This window comes from Ictidomys tridecemlineatus, chromosome 3 (assembly GCF_052094955.1).
Source record: "Ictidomys tridecemlineatus isolate mIctTri1 chromosome 3, mIctTri1.hap1, whole genome shotgun sequence".
Lineage (NCBI taxonomy): Eukaryota > Metazoa > Chordata > Mammalia > Rodentia > Sciuridae > Ictidomys > Ictidomys tridecemlineatus.
In genome coordinates this window covers 44,993,555-45,012,567 of record NC_135479.1, presented here as the reverse complement: position 1 = coordinate 45,012,567, position 19,013 = coordinate 44,993,555, and the positions used below count along the sequence as shown (strand labels likewise).

The 19,013-nt window shown below is 50.0% G+C and overlaps 1 protein-coding gene across 3 annotated transcripts in view; it reads left to right on the top strand.

The window, feature by feature from the left end:
* Slc43a2 (solute carrier family 43 member 2) overlaps positions 1 to 10,968 on the top strand; it is a 46,692-nt gene extending 35,724 nt beyond the window's left edge. For 2 of the 3 annotated variants that reach the window (XM_005327896.5, XM_078042620.1), the window contains exons 10-14: positions 610 to 748; positions 2,061 to 2,190; positions 3,747 to 3,820; positions 5,040 to 5,163; positions 5,673 to 10,968. In XM_005327896.5, coding sequence (XP_005327953.1) covers positions 610 to 748; positions 2,061 to 2,190; positions 3,747 to 3,820; positions 5,040 to 5,163; positions 5,673 to 5,834 — 629 coding nt within the window. In that variant the 3' untranslated portion in view covers positions 5,835 to 10,968. The remainder of the gene's footprint in view (positions 1 to 609; positions 749 to 2,060; positions 2,191 to 3,746; positions 3,821 to 5,039; positions 5,164 to 5,672) is intronic. The other variant, XM_078042621.1, reaches the window with a different exon arrangement.
* Positions 10,969 to 19,013: the final 8,045 nt, after the last annotated feature.

Below are 19,013 nucleotides of genomic sequence, written 5' to 3'. Positions count from 1 at the left end.
GGCCACGGGTAAGCAGGGGGTTGTCAGGGAACATTGCAACACCCTTCCCTGCCAGTCTCTCTTCAAAGGGAGATTTCTCACCTTGAACTCTCATCATCCTGCTTGGGGTGGGGGTGGGGCAGGGCAATCAACTTTCAGCTATCTCCCTGAAACTGTGCTCCTGTCCTTTATAATTTTAAGTCTCTCTGCTGATGAAAGCCTTTACATCACAGTCCCGATGAGTGGTGCCTTCCTGGGTTAGTCCTAGAGGCAGAAAACTAATGGCCAGTCACACGCAAAGACTCTGTCGTGGACATTGGTAATTTTGTGGTTCCCAAGTCATAGTGACTTCCTAGAACTTCTGATGAGGGGGATCATTGTGACATACTGTATTTTATTAGCTGTTTCTGGGAAGTAGGCAGAGGATTTGGAGCAGAAAATTGAGTGATCTGCCTCTTGCCCAGCTCTGATTTCAGAGGTTGTCTCTGGGCTCTCCCCAAGACCTGCAGTGACAAAGGGGTTCAGAGGCAGACCCCAGAAGGACTTGTGGGTACCTTCCCAAGGCCCACTCAGCCTGTGCCCTAAGGGCTCTGTGCAGGAGCCCCTGTGACGCAACTCCTTCCTCCCCAGTTGCCCTCTATACCTCCATCTTCGGCGCACTCCAGCTGCTCTGCCTGCTGACTGCACCTGTTATCGGCTACATCATGGACTGGAGGCTGAAGGAGTGCGAAGATACCTCTGAGGAGCCCGAGGAGAAGGACACTGCCCAGTGCGTAGGCAGAGCCACAGCCCTGCTCAGCCCCTGGAGAAGGCCCACTGAGTCTCAAGTTAGGCAGGGACAGGGTGGTGGGTTCAATTTTTTAGGCAGCAGGAGGGCAGGAGCGGAGTGTGCTCTGTAGTCTGGAAACTCTTTGAAGATACTCATGCAGCCAGCCCTCTGCACATTCAGGTCTTCAGTCTCTTTATGGAAATTCTTTGGTATGCTAAAGTTTGGAGGCACAAAGCAGGAGAGAAACCAGAAGGGAGACCTATGGCCCCAGGATGGCCCTCAGATCCTTGGCATGAATAGCACTATGGGACCATCTTGCCCATGGGGTTTATTCCACTCAGTTTGAGTAGTAAGATTTAATAACCAATATATTAATAGATTTGTTGATGATTGGGAGGATTAAGCAAGGTGCTGGAGCCTTACTTTATGGAAGGGTTGGGCTTTTAAGATCAGAGGATGAATTAAATGCCATCTTCTGAGACTCCACCTTAATATAATAAGCTGCTATTTATTGTATCAGGCCCAGTGCCAAGCATTTAACACACAATACCTCAGTTAAGCCTCTCTTCACCACAGGGAGGTGTGTACTAGTGTTATACCCATTTCACAGATGAGAGAACTGAAGCTGGGAGTCTGAGTCGTTTGCCTGAGGTCACATAGTTAGGAAGTAGTGGGCCTGGGACTCCCTGCAGATCCCTGAGCACTTGGCATTGGTTCTTAGACATGGGATCATCCATGGGGTCTAGGTGTGGGTGGTGAGACTGGACTTCGTAATAGTTAATTCACAAGGAGATAATTACAGAGCATGCTCTGTTATCTAGGTCAGGTCCCACAGCCAAGAGGTTATTTGTGCCCATCCTGGTTCCATCTGCTGCATGTTTATTTCCCCTTCACCCTCTCTGCCCCCCAAGGGGAAATCCACTCACTCCCTTATTTGGCTCATTATCTGGCTGATCCCCAGCTTCCTGTGAGATCTGGGTGAACTCAAGCCAATGGCGCAGTGAGGCTCCCCACACCCTAGGTGGGCGCATACCTCCCTCCCCCTCATTGGCACTTCAGTGAAGCAGGGTAGTGTGTAGAGGGCCACCTTCTCGGGTCTGAGACCCTCCACTGACGTTCATATCTGGTGCTCAATGTAGAAGTTGGACCAGGGAGTGTCTCTAGTTCTCTGACACAATCGCTAAGATGCACTTGGGTGGCCTGTGAGTTTTGCATCAGTCTGCATGCTGGGACTCCCAAGGCCTGATTTTTGGGAAAGGTCCACCTTCCTCCAGGGACCCTCCCAGTTCCAGTATATGTTCCATCTCCACAGAGGTGAGAAGAAGAAGAAGCGAGACCGTCAGATCCAGAAGGTCACCAATGCCATGCGGGCCTTCGCCTTTACAAACCTGCTGCTTGTGGGCTTTGGGGTGACTTGCCTCATTCCCAATCTCCCTCTACAGGTGGGTATGGGGAGAGGGAGAGGCCAGGTGGGGAATGGGACAAGAAGGAACATTGTTTAGAGACTAGAAGTCACTGATAAAGCAATGTGACTTCACTCTTTCAACCTAACCAATCAACCAATGCCAACCCACCAAACAAGCCACCATTATATATAGAGGGCCTGCTACCTGCTAGGCTCTGTGTTCAATGGAAGAGGGAGCTATACAGGAGAGGTTTTTGTTGTTGTTGTTGTTTTATTTTTTTTTTTTAATTTTTTGTAGTTGTAAAGGGACATCATACCTTTATTTTATTAATTTTTTTATGTGGTGCTAAGGTTTGAATTCAGTGCCTCACACATGCTAGGCAAGTGCTCTGCCTACTACTGAGTTATATCCCTTCCTGTTTATTTATTCATTTACTTACTTATTTTTAGTTGTATATGGACTCAATGCCTTTATTTGTTTTTATGTGGTGCTAGGATCAAACCCAGTGCCTCATACTTGTGAGGCAAGTGCTCCACCACTGAGCTAAAACTCCAGCCCTCCCCCCCTTACTTTTTTATTTTGAGACAGAATCTTACTAAGTTACCCAGGCTGGTCTCAAATTTGCCCTCCTCCTGCCTCAGCTTCCCCAGTTCTTGGGATTACAGGCACTCAGCATCACACCCAGCTTGTAAAGGAGATTTGGATTGTCTTTCACAGAACTGTTCTTTGTGAAGGCACATTGTTCTCCTTAGTCTCTTGGACATCTCACATACCATGAGAACCACCATCATGCATTTACTGGAACTCTGTGGGATAGTTGTGTGGTTACTTGTTTTTCATTTGCTCAAACAGCTGGAATCTGATGTCCAAAGAGGTCTAGCCAATCTGTGGTGTGGTTGGGAGACTCTGCCTCCCTAGAACAAGAATGCCCACAGGGCCTCTACCCTGGAGACAGTGGAGAAAGACCATGATCATGGCTTGGCATCTGGGTTCAAAGGCTTAATTTCTTTGCACAATATTTCTGATGTTTTAGAAACCTGACTCTTGTCAGAGATTGTAAGCAAGGTAGACCTTGTCATCTCCCTGGCCCCATCCTTTGATCTGGGAAAGTGTTCTAACAGTAGATTTTGGCTCAGTCCCAAGTTCACAAACTATGAAGGGATACAAGTGATGGCATTGCTTTCAGATGGGCGTAGCCCAAGTCCAGATGGTATCTTGCACCTTGCACAGTAGGAAAGCAAGAGTCCCTCCCTATTTACAAATGGCCAGGTGTTGGAGTATGTTGAACACACAGGTGTGCACACCCACGGATTCTGTTATGTGTCTGTGTCAACACTGGGGTATAGACCACAGTAAGCCATAGGAGGCTGTGCTAGTTCTAGGTGGGAGGGTCCTTGCTTCCTGGGTGTCTCCCCTGGCCTCCTGCAATACTGGAAGACCCTTGCCCTGACCATCTTGCCTGATTAAAGGGGCGACAGCCAACTGTTGGTTTGCCCCTGCTCCTGTGACTCAAGACCTCAAGAACTGGAGGGCAGGGGGCAAGGTGAAGACCCTGGTGGTCTTCTGCTCATTCTCTGTTCTCCCTCCCTCAGATCTTCTCCTTCATCCTGCACACGATCGTGCGAGGATTTATCCACTCTGCTGTTGGGGGTCTGTACGCTGCTGTGTAAGTTCCAGCAACTGTGGGCATTCTAGTGGACAAGGAGGAGGGCATGACCTGGGGAGCTCATTGTGGGACTGAGAAGACCCTGAGGCTGAGCCAAACTGCCAAGGCAGGGTTCATCTTCTTGCATGAGGGGATGAGTACTATGGTTTCTACTGGGTGTGTCTAGGCAAAGCCATACCTGATCCATGGTCAGTGGTCAGTGGACAGACAGTTGGGTGCACACAAGACTTGGCATTTAACATGAAATCGGTTCTCCCAGCCACAGTCAGTGACCCCGTGCAGCATGTAGGGCCTCTGGGGCTGCTGCTCATCCGAGTCTAGGGCTGCCCTGGCTGCTCACTGGGAAGTACAGGGATGGGTTCTGGCTGCTGAAAGCTACATGTTGAAATTCTAATGGCCCTCAACAAGGACAGCGACACAGATGGCTGAGCCCAGAATGTGCCAAACAGTTCTCACCCAGAGCCTAAATGGCCCAGTGCCGGCCACAGCCTTCTCAAACCCGGCTAAAATGAAACCCTATCTTTATTCAGAAGCCACCCAGCTGTTCCCCCTTTGACCCAGGGATTGGCCCCAAAACTGGAACCCAGATACCGTCATCCACATCTGTGACTAGGAGACCAGCTCATTCCTTGCGGGGAGCCCCTTCCCACCTCTGGGCAGCAAAGCCTGATGTTTGCCGAGATTTAACCCAGAACTCACTCCCTTTTCCAGCAGTATCCCATGGGGGTCATTCCAGGTCTGCCTGGCCCCCGCCTGGCCCCCCTAGGCCTGGAGGAAGTTGTGGCTGCCCTGGCAGGACGGGAGGGAATCGGGGAGAGCAGTGATGCTGAGTTTCCGTGATTACACAACACTCCTCGGGAGGAGGGTGCCGCAGAGCCAGGCCCAGCCTCCAACCTGTTCCCTGGGCCTGTTTCCCAAGCCGCAGACTCCTGTTGGCACCACGTCCCCACTTGGCTCAGCCAGACACCCACAGGGCTTAGGCACATCTGGGTGGGGCAGGTCGGGTGGGCCCTCTGCAGAGTCTGGGGCCTCGGGCTGGGCCAAAAGAGAAACTGCAGAAATGCTCAGCAGAAAGTAATCCAGGGACTCTGAGGCTCTTCTGGCCTCTCCCTTCAAGCAGGTGTAGCCCAGGGCACCAGCACACCTTGACCAGCTGAAGCCAAGGCATTGTTTGCCTGAGAATGGCCCTGACTGTGACAGGTCTCAATTGCTCCAACAGGTACCCCTCCACGCAGTTCGGCAGCCTCACGGGACTGCAGTCTCTGATCAGTGCGCTCTTTGCTCTCCTGCAGCAGCCACTATTTTTGGCCATGATGGGTCCCCTCCAAGGAGACCCTCTGTGGGTAAGAAGGGTTAGAACAGGGTGTCAAGACATCTGCTCCACTCTACTAACTGGGAGCTGGGGGCTTCAGAGCACAGAGGATAGGCAATTTGGGAACTTGGTTAGAACTATGTCCCCTTGTAAATGGTGGCCAGGCGGGAAGAGAAAAATGATCTCTCTGGACTTGATTTTGGGGTAAGTAGAAGAGAGGTCCTGTCCCAGGCCCTCCTGCATTCTTAACCAGGTACCAGGAGTTGTCACAATCCCAGCCCCACCCCGGAGACTCAGATCAATAGGTCTCAGGTGGAGGGCCAGGCCCTGAGGGCTGCTGGTAGCCTGTGGGGAATCGGGGAATTCAGGTGCTGGAATGTGGAGTGACAGCCCTGGGACCTCTTGAACCTTCCTGTTCATTTTCTCCTCTCCTCTCTTGTAACCAACTCTTTTCTCCAAACCTGAGTGTGAGGGGGGTGTTGAGCTGGGCGCTGCCTGGCCCCCACCCCCTGTGATGGCCCTTTCCTCCCCACCTCCCAGGTGAATGTGGGGCTGCTCATCATGAGCATGCTGGGCTTCTGCCTGCCCCTCTACCTGATCTGCTACCGGCGCCAGCTGGAAAGGCAGCTGCAGCAGAAGAGGGAAGAGGACAAGCTTTTCCTCAAGATCAATGGCTCATCCAACCGGGAGGCTTTCGTGTAGCACTGACCACCTCAGGACTGTGGCCTCCTGCCCATGCTTCAGTGACTGATCAGTGTCCTGCTCCTCACCCCAGAGGACCCCATGCACCCCCAGGATCCTCTCCTTCACCATGTTGGAGTCCATACTCCCTCTCAGGGCTTTGGTCCTGCCTCGGAGCTCTGCGGTGAAAGGATGGGAGAGGGCCCAGGAAGGGCAATTTTCCTACTGTTGGAAGCAGGGCCGCCTTGGCTTTGCTCTGCCACCCCAAGGGACCCCAGGGCCTTGGGTCTCCATGGTGCCTGCAGGAGGAACCCAAAGCACTCCAAGCAGGCAGGCTCTCTCCCTTAAGGGTCTGGATTCTGCCTTTTGCCAAAGCAGAGGGGCCTGCCATCCACTGCCCACCACCTGCCTCTCGGCTGCATGCCCACCGACCACACCTGCCTGAGGACAAAGGCTTGCACTGTCTGCAACCCCCTCGCCTGGCCCCTCAGCCTCCTCCCATGGTCAGTCTGTGGCTGCCTGAGGAAGGAAGGACCCGCTTCCTGTTGTTGGTGCTAACCCCTTTGTAATCCCAGCCCCCTGTGGCCTGTCCATGGCTTGTCCTCTCATTTGAGGCCTGTGGAGAAGCCCCCTGGCTCACAGCCTAGTGTGGGGATGGAGGGCAGGATGGCCATACTAAGCCTCAGGAGCCCTGGACAAGGCTGCTTGGTTGCTCCTCACCTCCTCCCTCAGGGCTGGGGGCAGGTGGGGAGAATGTTTCCACTGCCACCCTCGGTCCAGTCTGTGACCTGAAGGGAATTAAAGGGCACCACCAGGGTACCTCCCTGACACACACACACAGAGTTGTTCCTGTGGGGTGGAAATAAGGCTGTGCTGACAGACATGGAGGCCCAGACCTGTACAGGGAAGGAGACTGATCCATGAGGAACCGAGGGGGGTTGTGTTTGTGTGGAATGTGTGTACATGTGGTGTGTGAGATGAGGATGAGCCCTAGGGTCTGTCCTTATGCCCACCAACCAGACCAGCAGCCCCAGGGTTCAGGAGTCAGTCTGGCTCAGGACATGGAGCTTGTTCAGAGCCACAGCGCCCCCTGCTGGCAGATTCTGCCAGGGCCCTGGAGCTGTTTACAAGGGAGAAGCCAAGCCTGCCTGGCTGGTTACCCCACCCAACTTGACTGCCCCCAGAAATGTCTCTGAGACCTGCTGGGTGCTGAGAGGAGTGGGCTGATTTTTAGGTCTTTAGTTTTTCTTCTCCTAAGTTTTATCATACTTCTTTTTATAAAGCAATAAATCCATTTTCCTCCCAGTAAGGGCCGCCCCGCCTACCATATCAGTTGATGGCAGTATGTGTTTGTTTTGAGCCTGAGAAGAAAAGGCAGGACAAGATGTTCTGCCACTGACCAGCCCCAGCTGTACTCGGCTGCTCATCATTTCTCGGGTGACCTGACTGGGGAGGGGCAGTGAGCCAGGAAAAGACCTTACGTCTGCCTCCACCCCAGACAAATTGGGCTGTGCGGAAGTGTGGGCCACCCCCTCTGCTGCCTGTCCCAGCCAGACAAGCTAATCCAAACCCCGTCTCAGCACCTACACAGATTTCCTGTCACTGCTCCACAACCCCAAGGATTCCTCCTGAGTGTAGGATATAGGGTGCCCCAAGAGAACTGCAGGCTCAGAGAACAGTGTCAGGATATGGTGGACAAACAGAAGAGGAAGGGACAGACTCAGGCCTAATTTGAGCTCCAAAGTGACAGCTGGCCACTGAATCTCTTAGGCTCAAGATTGCTTAAATATTAAAAATCACAACCCATCTGGGCCACCTGTAATCTCTGAGGCAAGAAAGATGACATATTTGAGGTCAGCCTTGGCAACTTAGCAAGACCTTCAGCAATTTAGTGAGATTCTGTCTTAAAAAGGGTTGGGGATGTAGCTCAGTGGTAAAGTACCTTGTGTTCAATAATCAGTACCAAAAAAAAAAAAAATAGAAATCAGAACCCAACAAATAATGGGCTTGGGGGTTTAGCTCAGTGTAGAGCACATATTTAGCATGTGTAAGGCCTTAGGTTCCAAACCCATCATCTCCCTGTCCTCCCCCCAACTAAAAAAAAAACAAACACATTTTCCAAACCACCACCCAGGTGCTGGTCTATGATGTGTTAATGGTTATTCTAATTTAAAAGATTTATAGTCTAATTTTGGAAATGCTGAGTTAAAGTTAAGTCTGCTCCTTTGTATCAAGCATTCTCATGGTACTCTTTGAGGGTCTCTAAGAAGGGGTATGTGTACTGTTATGGCCTGGCTCTAATCACCAGAGCCATCCCCAACATGTGGCCCCTGGCTATCTGCAGCAAAGGCTCCTGGCTGTTGGTTAAAGTTGTAGATTCCAGTAGTGGCCTCTGGTGATTCTGGTGCCTCCCAAAGTCCGAGATACACTGGTGAAGAGGAGGGCAGTTTGGGGAAATGCTGACTAGCAAGGTCCCTTCCAGCTGGAAAACCTCTATGATGTTGGGCAGATGGCCTGTGCTGTGCCCAGCAGTACCTTTAGGGAGAGGCACTTTGAGGGAAGATGCCAGCATTGAGAGACTAGAAGTGAAGGTTGAAAATAGCCTGCAGCCAGCAGTGGGTGAGGATTAGAGGCGTGAAAATGGAAGCCAGCTACAGAGGTGGTGATGAGCCAGATGGGTTGGTACCCCCAGTCAGGATGCAGGTCTGTCGTGCTGCCTTTATACAGTTACATATCTTCCTGTTATTATCATTGAATCCTGTAGAGTTAAACAGATACTATCATCCCCATTTTACAGTTGGAAAACTGAGACCCAGAGAGGTGGAATAACTTGCCTAGGATTAAGGGCAGGGCTTACATGTGGATCTTAAGACATTGGAGGAACCAAGCCCTCAAGACCAGAACATTCCATTATGAGCAGCCGTCTTAGGGCTTCCTGAGCAGCCCCAGGAAGGGGAGAAAGCTTAGGTAGAATTTTTATTTCTTGGAGCCAAGAGCTTCATTAGGAAGGAGGGGGTCCTTGGGCTCTGGAGGCTGATGGGTACTTGAGGGTGCAATTCCCTAGCTGCCCCAATCTCAAGAGGAGTGCCCTGAGATGGAGACTGATCGCAGGCAGGGGGCACCAAGTGGCCACCAGCCTCTCACCTTCCCCTTTGTCCTCCAAGTGGGGAAGAAACAGGAAGTGATGTCCAGTCTTGTGGTTTCAGAGTGAGGAAGGGGGCCGAGCCAGGTTTAGGGACACTGCCAGGAGCCCCTCCTGTCTCTAGCTCTGGGATCAAGGCATTCTTAGGGGTCGGCTTCCTCTGAACTCCCTAGGCCTCTGCCGGCAGCTCCCACTGCCGGGGCCTGCTCATAGAGAAAAGTTCCAGCCCTCATAAAGGCCAAAGAGAAGGTTCAGGCCCTCGGGGTCCTTCCTTGTTTTGCTCCACCTCTCTCCCTCCTGTGCCCAGCATTGTCCCAGTCAAAAGAACTCCTGTGCAGACCTTCCTTAACCTGGCGCTGCCTGGCCCAGACAGCTGAGGAGGACATCATCCTGCTATAAGTTGCAAGGACACTGAAAGTGAGGAGGACATCTAGTATTGGGGTCATATGGGCAGAACTGTCCCAGACAGTAATGCACACGTTCAGCTCTGTGGGGTTTTTCGATGCACTTGATGTCAACCTGTGTGAATTGGAATAGATATACAATTGGGGTGGGGGTGATGAGGGACTGGGGACAAGCTGTGAGTAACCCGTGATGAGGGGCTCCTGCAGAGAGCTCTGCAAAATCTTATCAGAATCAGGCTTCAGGGGTCATTTCAGTAGCAGCTCCCCTTCCCTCCCCCTGAGGGGTGATAGGAGGGTTCTCATGGGCTCTTGGGCCAAGAAGGTGTCAATTACCAGAGACCCAACTTGAGAACAATGGCCTATTTTCCTTAAATATAGACCATGGGCTTATGAGGGTTAAGAACTTAGGATCCCCCCAAGTCAGGGTGTTATTTATCCTCAGGCTGCAACCCTGGCCTGGGGTTGGTGGGAAGGTCAGTGTGAGCAGGCAGACTCCATAGGCGACTCCTCCATGCCTGACTCACCCTGAGCTTCCCAAGTGTCAGGGACATGCACCATCCTCCGTGAGGGCATCCTGCCATAGCTCCAGCCTCTTCCTGCCAGCATGGAGCCACCGCCTGTGCCCCTTGGTCACTAATGAAGTTAGTCATTCTCCCCCACCCAAGCAGGGCCTCGGCACTGACTGCTCCCTGACCTTGACCCTTCTCAGAGGCGGCCTCCATCTCTGTCAAGGAGACAGCTTGGGAAGAACAACCAGGTGTACATGCAGGTAAAGCACCTGCATGGTGGTGTGCCTGGCACTGAGCAGGCTGCCACACTGGCATTATTTTTATGGCCCTGACAAAGGGCAGACAGCACAGCGAGGTCCCTGCCCCCACTTCCATATGACAGGACCTTGACTTAAGGCGGCTCTGACCATGACATGACCATGGCCAAGTAAAGCAAGTGAGGTCCATTCCTGCTGACCCCACTCCTCCCATAATCCCTCTCTCGGCAAAGCCTTAAGCTATTTTCACCTCGATCATGTTTCCTTTATGTCTTTCACATTTTGGTAAGAGACTTGGCCAAAAAGCATCCCGAGGTCATCTCTAAGTACCGGGCAGGTTTATACTGAGCAGAGTGACTCAGATCCCAGCCATGGGGGGGAGAACCTCCTTGGCTACCGCTTGGCTCTGACTCTGTGTCCGTGTGTGTGTGTGTGTGTGTGTGTGTGTGTGTGTGTGTGTGTGTGTGTGTATGTTTGTGTGCGCGCACAAGTCTGAGATGTGTTCTGGGTATGTGGGATTGTGTGCGTGTTTAGAGGAGTGTGTAGGAGCTTGACTGTGTGCCTTGGCACCTGGGAGGGGAGGCTCTTGCCTCACTAGATCCCTTTCTGTTGCTAGAAGGAACATCTAGGCAGGCCAGGTCGAGCGTCCAGGGCCCAGCCCAGTCCATCAGCGTGGTGCCTGAAGGGTTTATCTATTCCCCATGTTAACCAGGGTCAATGGCATCACGGGCAACTCAACCGCTGACCCTGACTCCTCCCTGTCCCTTTGCTGTTTCTAGCACTTGGCTTACTCTAGGGCACACAGTAAGCACTCAATAAATGTATGTTGAGAATGACTAAGAACTGCCTCTTCCTTGGTTGTTCTTCTGTCTCTCTCCCTGGATCACGCAAGTCTCTGCAGATTCCCTGTTCCCTTGTCTGAGGTGCGCTCCCTGACCACGCCCTCACTGACCACGCCCTCCCGTAGGTTGTGGTTGCTGGTTTGCCTTTCTGCGCTGCCCTTGGGCAGGACAGAGTGAGGGGTCTCCTGCTAGGAAGTGCAGGGCTGCTGCTGAATCCTGGTTTTAAGGGAGCAAGAACTGCCTCTCCTACCGGTTTCCCACCAAGTTGGCCCCCTGCCCACCAGAGCCCTGGGCAATGGTGGCAAGAGGGAGAAAGACCCTGGGCCCCACCAGAAAAGCCCCAGGGAGATTCCCATTCTCACTGAGCCAAGGGGTGGGCAGGGGGGACTGCCTGATTGTCAGAGCTTGGCCCCTGACCCTATTAGGGTGGAGGGGGCTTGAAGCTCAGGGGAGGGTGTGGGTAACAGAGGTAGGCAGCTCAGGTAGGGATGAGGGGTAGTCCCCTGCCTCAGTCAGTAGCTGCTCCTTGTTAGGACTGCAAACTCCAAAGGCTCTGCCACATCTCTCTGTTGTTATCTTTCTTCCCACCGCCCCCCTTCCCCAGTACTGGGGATTGAACCCAGGGGAGTTCAACCACTGAGTTACATCCTCAGCCATGTTTTTTTTTTTTTTTTTTTTTAATTTGAGACAGGGTCTCATTAGGTTGCTGAGGCTGGCCTTGAACTTGTGATCCTCTTGCCTCAGCCTCCTAAGTGGCTGTGTTACAAGGCTTGTGCCACTGTGCCTGATTTTTTTTTTTGGGGGGGGGAGAGTACTGGGGATTAAACCCACAACATTTTTCCACTGAACCACACCCCTGTCCTTTTTACTTTTTATTTTGAGACACAGTCTCACTAAGTTGCTGAGGCTGGCCTAAACTTGCAATCCTTCTGCCTCAGCATACCGAGTCACTGGGATTACAAGTGTGTGCCACTGTCCCTGGCTCTGGGCTTGGTTCTTATTGTTACCTTTTGTTTGCCCACTTTATTTTTTTTGGCATTTTAATATTTTATTAGTTCTTATTACTTATACATGACAGTACAATGTGTTTTTTTAATATAAGTATATTCTCATTCTTCTGGGTTTGCTTTGTTTTGGGTGGTTTTTTTTGCACTGGAGACTGAACCCACGGATGTTTTACCACTGATTTACAACCCTGGTCATTTTTATTTATTTATTTTTTTGGTGTGTGGAGATACTGGGCCTTGAACTCAAGGACTCTTGGCCACAGAGCCACATCCCCACCCTTATTTTGTTATTTAGAGATAGGGTCTCACTGAATTGCTTAGCGCCTTGATTTTGCCGAGGCTTGCTTTGAACTCACGACCCTCCTGCCTCAGTCTCCCTAGCCACTGGGATTACAGGCATGTACCACCACACTGGGCCCTTTTTATTTTTTATATTGAGCCAGGGTCTAATAAGTAGCTAAGGGTCTTGCTAAGTTGCTAAATCTGTCCTTGAATTTCCAATCCTCTGCCTCAGCCTCCTGAATTGCTGGGATTGCAGGGGTGCCACCATGCCTGGCTCATTTCTCCACTTTTAATGGAGATAGAACAACAAAAAAATATTTCTCTAATGTAAGGAGAGCCACAGCATAAGCTTGTGGTCATTCAAAGGCAGCTAGAACTTGACTTCCATGTCAGGGACACAAGGGGAATGGATGGGGACCTGGATACCACAGCCCCCATTTAGAGGGACAACCTTGACACAGCTCCAGCCAATTCTGTCCTGTGGAGATGAGCCTTGTTTTGCCAGATCTGATTTTTCTTTTTCTTTTTTTGTACTGGGGATTGAACCCAGGGATGCTTAGCCACTGAGCTACATCCCCAGTTCTCTTTATTTTTTATTTAGATACAGGGTTTCACTAAGTTTCTTAGGGCCTCACTAAATTGCTGAGGCTGGCTTTGAACTTACAATCCTCCTGCCTCAGTCTCTCAAGCCACTGGGATTACAGGCCTGCGCTACTGGGCCCAGATTGATTTTTTTTCCCCCAGAGAAGCTGGAAATCCTGAGTTGTACATAAAATATTCTCCCTTTCAAATGCTAGTTCTGAAGAATTTTTTAAAAAAATATCACAGCTGCTGAAATCATTTTTAACCCTATGTAGAACAAACCTGTCAGAGGTAAGAAGAGGAGAAAGTGAGGAATCTTTCCAGCCTTCTTTGGGGACCAGGGCCACCTGCCTTTGGTTTCCTCTGCCTAGCCTACGCTACTCTTGTCTCCCTCCTACGGCAGACTGTGGTCCTGCGTAGACTGGGGATCTTTTCTTTTTACTTGTCTCCCCCAGCCTGGCTCACAGTGCATGCCGTTGAGTGATCAAATGGGTTAAACACTCTGATCTGGTTTTCTGAGTGGTGCACAGTCCCTATTTAGGGACAGGCAATTGTCAGGGAAGCTCAGAACAGAGCCAATTTGCCCTCACAGGCCCAAGACCTCGCCAACTCCTGTGCACAGCAGGATGAGGTGGGCAGCCAGGGTCATGTGTTGGCCTGTGCCTTTGTCTGGTGCCTGTCTCCCCAGCAGAGTGGGTATTCCTTGAAAGCTGGCATGTGCCTACCTAGGTCAACACTGTCCCATCATCCAGTTCCTTGGATGGTGGCTGCTCAGTAAATATTGTGGGGATGAAATTGAAAAAGAGACAGACAGAAATAAACAGAGAAGCTGAAATAGAGACAGGCTAGAAGAGGAACATGCTGTCACCAGCCAGGAAGGGACAGAGCAGAAGATGGAAACCGTGAAACACAGTCTCCCCAAGATACGCAGAGCTGGGTTACAGGGGCGGCTGTCACGGAGGTGGTTACAAGGACTGTCCATCCAGGAGACTCTGCAGGGGCTGGAGCCAGGAGATGAAGGGGGGTGGAAGGAGAGAGAGAAAACAGGGGGAAAGAAGAAAGCTGCAAGGAGAAGGTGAAAGAAACACAAGGTGAAGATACACTGCCCAGGGTCAGTAATAAAGATAGCAGCCATGGGCAGCTGGGGAGAGGGGCGCAGAGATAGAGAAGGGTCCAAAGAGGGGAGCGCATAAGACAAGTAGAGAGAAGCAGAGAAATGCAGAGAAGAGAAGGAGAGCGATAAAGAGATAAAGAGATCTGCACAGGTAGAGTCAGGGAACAAGGCAAAGACAGACAGAAACAGATAGTGGTGACACTCAGGAGTGGTGTCTTTGTCTCCTTCCTCTTTTGGGCCTTGGAACATTCAGAAGCAGTTCTGAGGAATATTGGTATCCATCCCTCCTTCCTTGGAACACCCTTTCCCCATAATAATAACATGGAAATTTGCCATGCACTGCACAAAATTGCTTTAGGTATATGGCCTCACCTGAAGAATCAGAAACCCCATTTATTTTTGTCTCCGTTTTTTACAGATGAAAAGCCTGAGGCACAGAGAGTTAAGTAATTTGCACAAAGTCACATAGGACACGATAGGGCTGAGGCTCCAATGCATTAGTCACCAGTGTGTCAGTGGGCCAGTGGCCCACAGTGGCCACAATTGGAAAATGATGTGACCTTTGAATCTGAAAGCTAACCCAATGGATAGGTGAAGCAAATTTGCTGGAGTAAAAAGATATAAGAACCAGAACTCTCAAAATGTGGACAAAAAAAAAAAAAGGTGCAGATCTTGTTTGGATACTGCATTTGTCTAAAAGAAATGACATTATAACAATTTTTAGATAATCATGAAAATTTGAAAATGAATTGGGAAGAGATATTATTTAACAATTAGGGCTGAGGGTGCAACTCAATGGCCGAGTGCTTGCCTAGCATGTGGCAAGGCCTGGATTCCATCCCTACTACTGCAATAATAAAAGGGAATTCTTAATCCTGGTAAGTATGACAATGACACTGTGGATTTGTAAGAAAATAGCCATATTTCTAAAACACACAAGTTAGGCATGCTGGCACATGCCTGTAATTCCAGCAGCTAGGGAGCCTGAGGCAGGAGGATTACAAGTTCAAAGCCAGCCTCAAAGCAATTTAATGTGGCCTTAAGCAATTTAGCAAGTACCTGTTTCAAAATAAAAAGGGCTGGGGACATGGCTCAGTGGTGAATTGGCCTTGGGTTAAATCCCCAGGACTCCCGTACCCTCTAAAAAATAAAACACACACTGAGACACAGAGGGGCGAGGTGAAATGAGATCTGAGATGGGCTTCGAAATACTTCAGGAAAGAAAAGAGATGAAGCAAGAGCTGCGACTTCTCCATAATGGTTGAATCTGGGAATGCCGAAGGGGGTTCCCAAAGGCCCTCAAATGGCTTCACAGAACACAGGGCCAGTCCTCTCACTTGGCACTCAAGGCCCCACCTGTGGGTCACCTCACTTTCCACTCTTTCTGGCCAAATCTGGCTCAAGTCCCTCATGTCCCAAGATGTTCCCTGTACCATCTCCAACCTTCCTCAGTGCTGATCCTTGCATCACAGATGGTCACCTTAGCATGAACTGCCTCAGTTTGGTCACCTGTGAGAGGTGACCAGGAGGCCAGAGGCTTTATTTTACAGATTTTTTTTTTTTCCTTTTGGGTGGTACTGGGATTTGAACCTGCGGCAGTGTACCACTGAGCTACATCCTCAGCCATTTTTATTTCTATTAATTTATGTTTTTGATACCAGGGATTGAACTCAGGGGTACTTGACCACTGAGCCACATCCCCAGCCCTATTTTGTATTTTATTTAGAGACAGGATCTCACTCAGTTGCTTAGTGCCTCACAGTTGCTGAGGCTGGCTTTGAACTCAAATTCTGTCTGAGCCTCCCAAGCTGCTGGGATTACTGGTGTGCACGATCACACCCGTCCATTTTTATTTTTTATTTTGAGACAGAGCCTTATGAAGTTGCTTAGGATCTCACTAAGTTGTTGAGGCTGGCCTTGAACTAGCAATCCTTCTGCCTCACTCTCCTGAGCCACTGGGTGTTTTTCATGGATTCTGATGTTTTTTGTTTTTATTTTCATTTCCCCCAGTGCCCAGGACAGCCTTCCAAACACCTCAACTATAGAGCAACTTGCGTCAAATCTGGAGCCAGTTTAGCAATAATTCCTCTCCTCTTTCAGGTTTCATCTAAACATTGCTTACTTTCAGGGTCTTTCCTGATCACCCAACAAATGCCTCCCACCAAAGCCAGTCACCCAATTCAGCTTCCTCATAACATCTGAGGAGGGCACCACTGAGCTGGGCATCTGGTGATCACCTGTAATCCGAGTGGTTTGGGAGCCCTGAGGCAGCAGGATCACAAGTTCAAAGCCAGCCTCAGCAATTTAGCAAGGCCCTAAGAAACTTAGCGAGACCCTGTCTCAAAAAAAAAAAAAGGGTGAGGATGTGGCTCAGTAGTTGAGAGCCCCTGGGTTCAATTCCCATTATCCAAAAAGGAAAAAAAAAATCTGTCAAACTTGAAAGGCATTTCTGCATTTTTTTACATTATGTTTCCCTCCACTCAGCAAGGGAAGGACCTTATTTTGCTTGGTCACCCCTGTATCCTAAGTACCTAGAAAAAGGCCTAGATGAGGGCCAGGGTGCTCAATCAATATTTATTGAGTGAGTAAATGTAGTTTCCCTATCTAAACTGCACGTTCCCAGGAGGCAGGATTTGATTACTTCCTGGACAGAGCCTGCATATGACATTTTTCAAAGAACTATTCATTGGTACGATGCAGGAAGAAAAGCCCGATGGTGGAGGATCAGGGCAGCAGGGACCAGGTACTTATCTTGGACTTCAAATCACCGTGTCTCCTTTTTTGGCCTGGGTTGGATTCGTGGAGCCTTCCTTGCTTCTACTCTAGGATTTGATGAATGAGTGGCCAATAAGTACTATACTCAGGGTGGTTCTGGAGCACCAGTCATGCATGAATTGGCAACCATATGGCACCTGCACCTCCCTTTCCAGGTCCCTATCCTGAGCAGCTCACTCACCACCTCAGTTGGATGGCCCTTTGAGCTCCATGGACTCTGGAGTCATTATCTCTCCAATGTCAATCTGCCTTCCTGTGTTCTCTGAAGGCAATATTGTCCACCCAAGCCCCAGGCCAGACAGCCCCATCATTTCCTTGCTTCCTCCCTCCCTTTCACTTTGTGAGCTCTCAACCACTTAGTCAAAGTCTAGGGCATGCCCCCACACACTTTTGTGGAGCTGGGGATTGAACTCAGAGGCACTCTGTCACTGAGCTACGTCCCCAGCCCTTTTTCATTTTTATTTTGAGGACGGGTCTTGCTAAATTGCTGAGGCTGGCTTCCAACTTGGAATCCTGCTGCCTCAGTCTCTTGGTTAGCTGGGATTATAGTCATGCGCCATCGTGCCCTGCTAAATCTTGCTCTTTGGACCTCCTGAATGCTCCCTGAACTTTAGCAGCAGCCTCCTAAGTGGTCTCTAGGCTTCTGCTCTGGGCCACTTGATTCCTCTTTTCCCCTCAACTATCCTAGTCTTTACACACTAATCATGTTGACATCACTTGGAGAAATCCCTGCAACACCTTCCTGAGGCCTTTAGGGTGGATTCCAAATACCTTATCACCACCCACCTATCCCTACCCCACTTCCTGCAGCTCCTCAGTTCCCAAATTTGATGTTTTAGTTACTTCTTTTAGGCTCCCACGTGGACCATGCTTTCCTTCTTGTCTGAAGCTTTTTGCGTTCACTCTGCCCAATACACTCTTCCCCTCCCTGGCCCCTTCAAGATCTTAGCTTAGAATCTCTTTCTCCTGGATGCCTTCTCTGAATGCACCCCTCACACTGAATTAGGTGCCCCTCCAAGGGAAGGTGTTCTTGCTAGAAATCCTCACACCTCTCACAACTCTCTTCATTCTAATCACCTGATTCTGTCACTTCCATCCATTGCCTATTCACCCTCCTTTTGACCCTGAGTTCCCTAAGGGCTGAATGGTGTCTACCTGTTCACGCTCTCAACAAAAGCACAGGCTTGCTGGCCCACCTGTAATCCCAGCAACTCAGCAACTTGGGGAGGCTGAGGCAGGAGGATCACAAGTTTGAGGCCAGCTTCAGCAGATTAGCAAGGCCCTAAGGAATTTAGCAAGACTCTGTCTCAAAACAAAAAATTAGAAAAACCCTGGAGATGTGGCTCACTGGTAAAGTGCCCTTGGGTTCAATCCCCAGTACCAAACCAAACCAAACCAAACAAAACACAGACAGCACTCCGCAAATATTTATAGAATGGATGATGTGACATAATAACTGCTGGGTTAAAATCAGCTCCATCCCATATAAGTTGCAGACTTAGGCAAATTCTTAACTCCTTCTCACCTGTAAATGGGGACAATAACAGTATCTTTCTGGTAGAGTTGTTGTGAAAAGTCAAGTACTTAGAGAAACTTGCCCACATATTAGGTTATTATGTAATTTTCTTTTTTTTTCAATGTTGGCATGAACTCATGGCTTCCTGAATGCAAGGCAAGCTTTCTACCACTGAGCAGACCCAGAGTCCTACATTCTTTCTTTCTTTCTTTAAATAAGACTTTTTTAATATTTATTTTTTAGTTTTAATTGGACACAATACCTTTATTTTATTTATTTGTATGTGGCGCTGAGGATGGAATCCAGGGCCTCGCACAAGCTAGGTGAGAACTTTTTATTTATTTATTTATTTATTTTTATTAGTACACATGACATTACAATGATCTTGGCAATTCATACGTTTGAATCATTGGGGTATAATTTCTCATTTGAGCTAGGTGAGAACTTGACCGCTGAGCCACAACCCCAGCCCCCCTACATTCTTTCTTTCCTTTTTTTCTTTGACACAACTTTTTCCTGGGTCTCAGCCCACGCACCAGGACGCTCCATCACACAGGTACCTTCGTTCCTGCAGCACAGAACTCAGACTGGACACCCTGCGGGACACCTGAACATGGTCCCTGCCTACTACCGGGGTCTAGGGCACGCCCGGGTCCACCTCGGATGCCTACGCTGACGCCACTGCCCGTTTAAGGAGAGAGGGCGGGGCCGGGGGAAGGTCCCGCCTTCCCGCTGAGGTCAGCGCGCACCTCTGCGTGTGACGCTCCGGT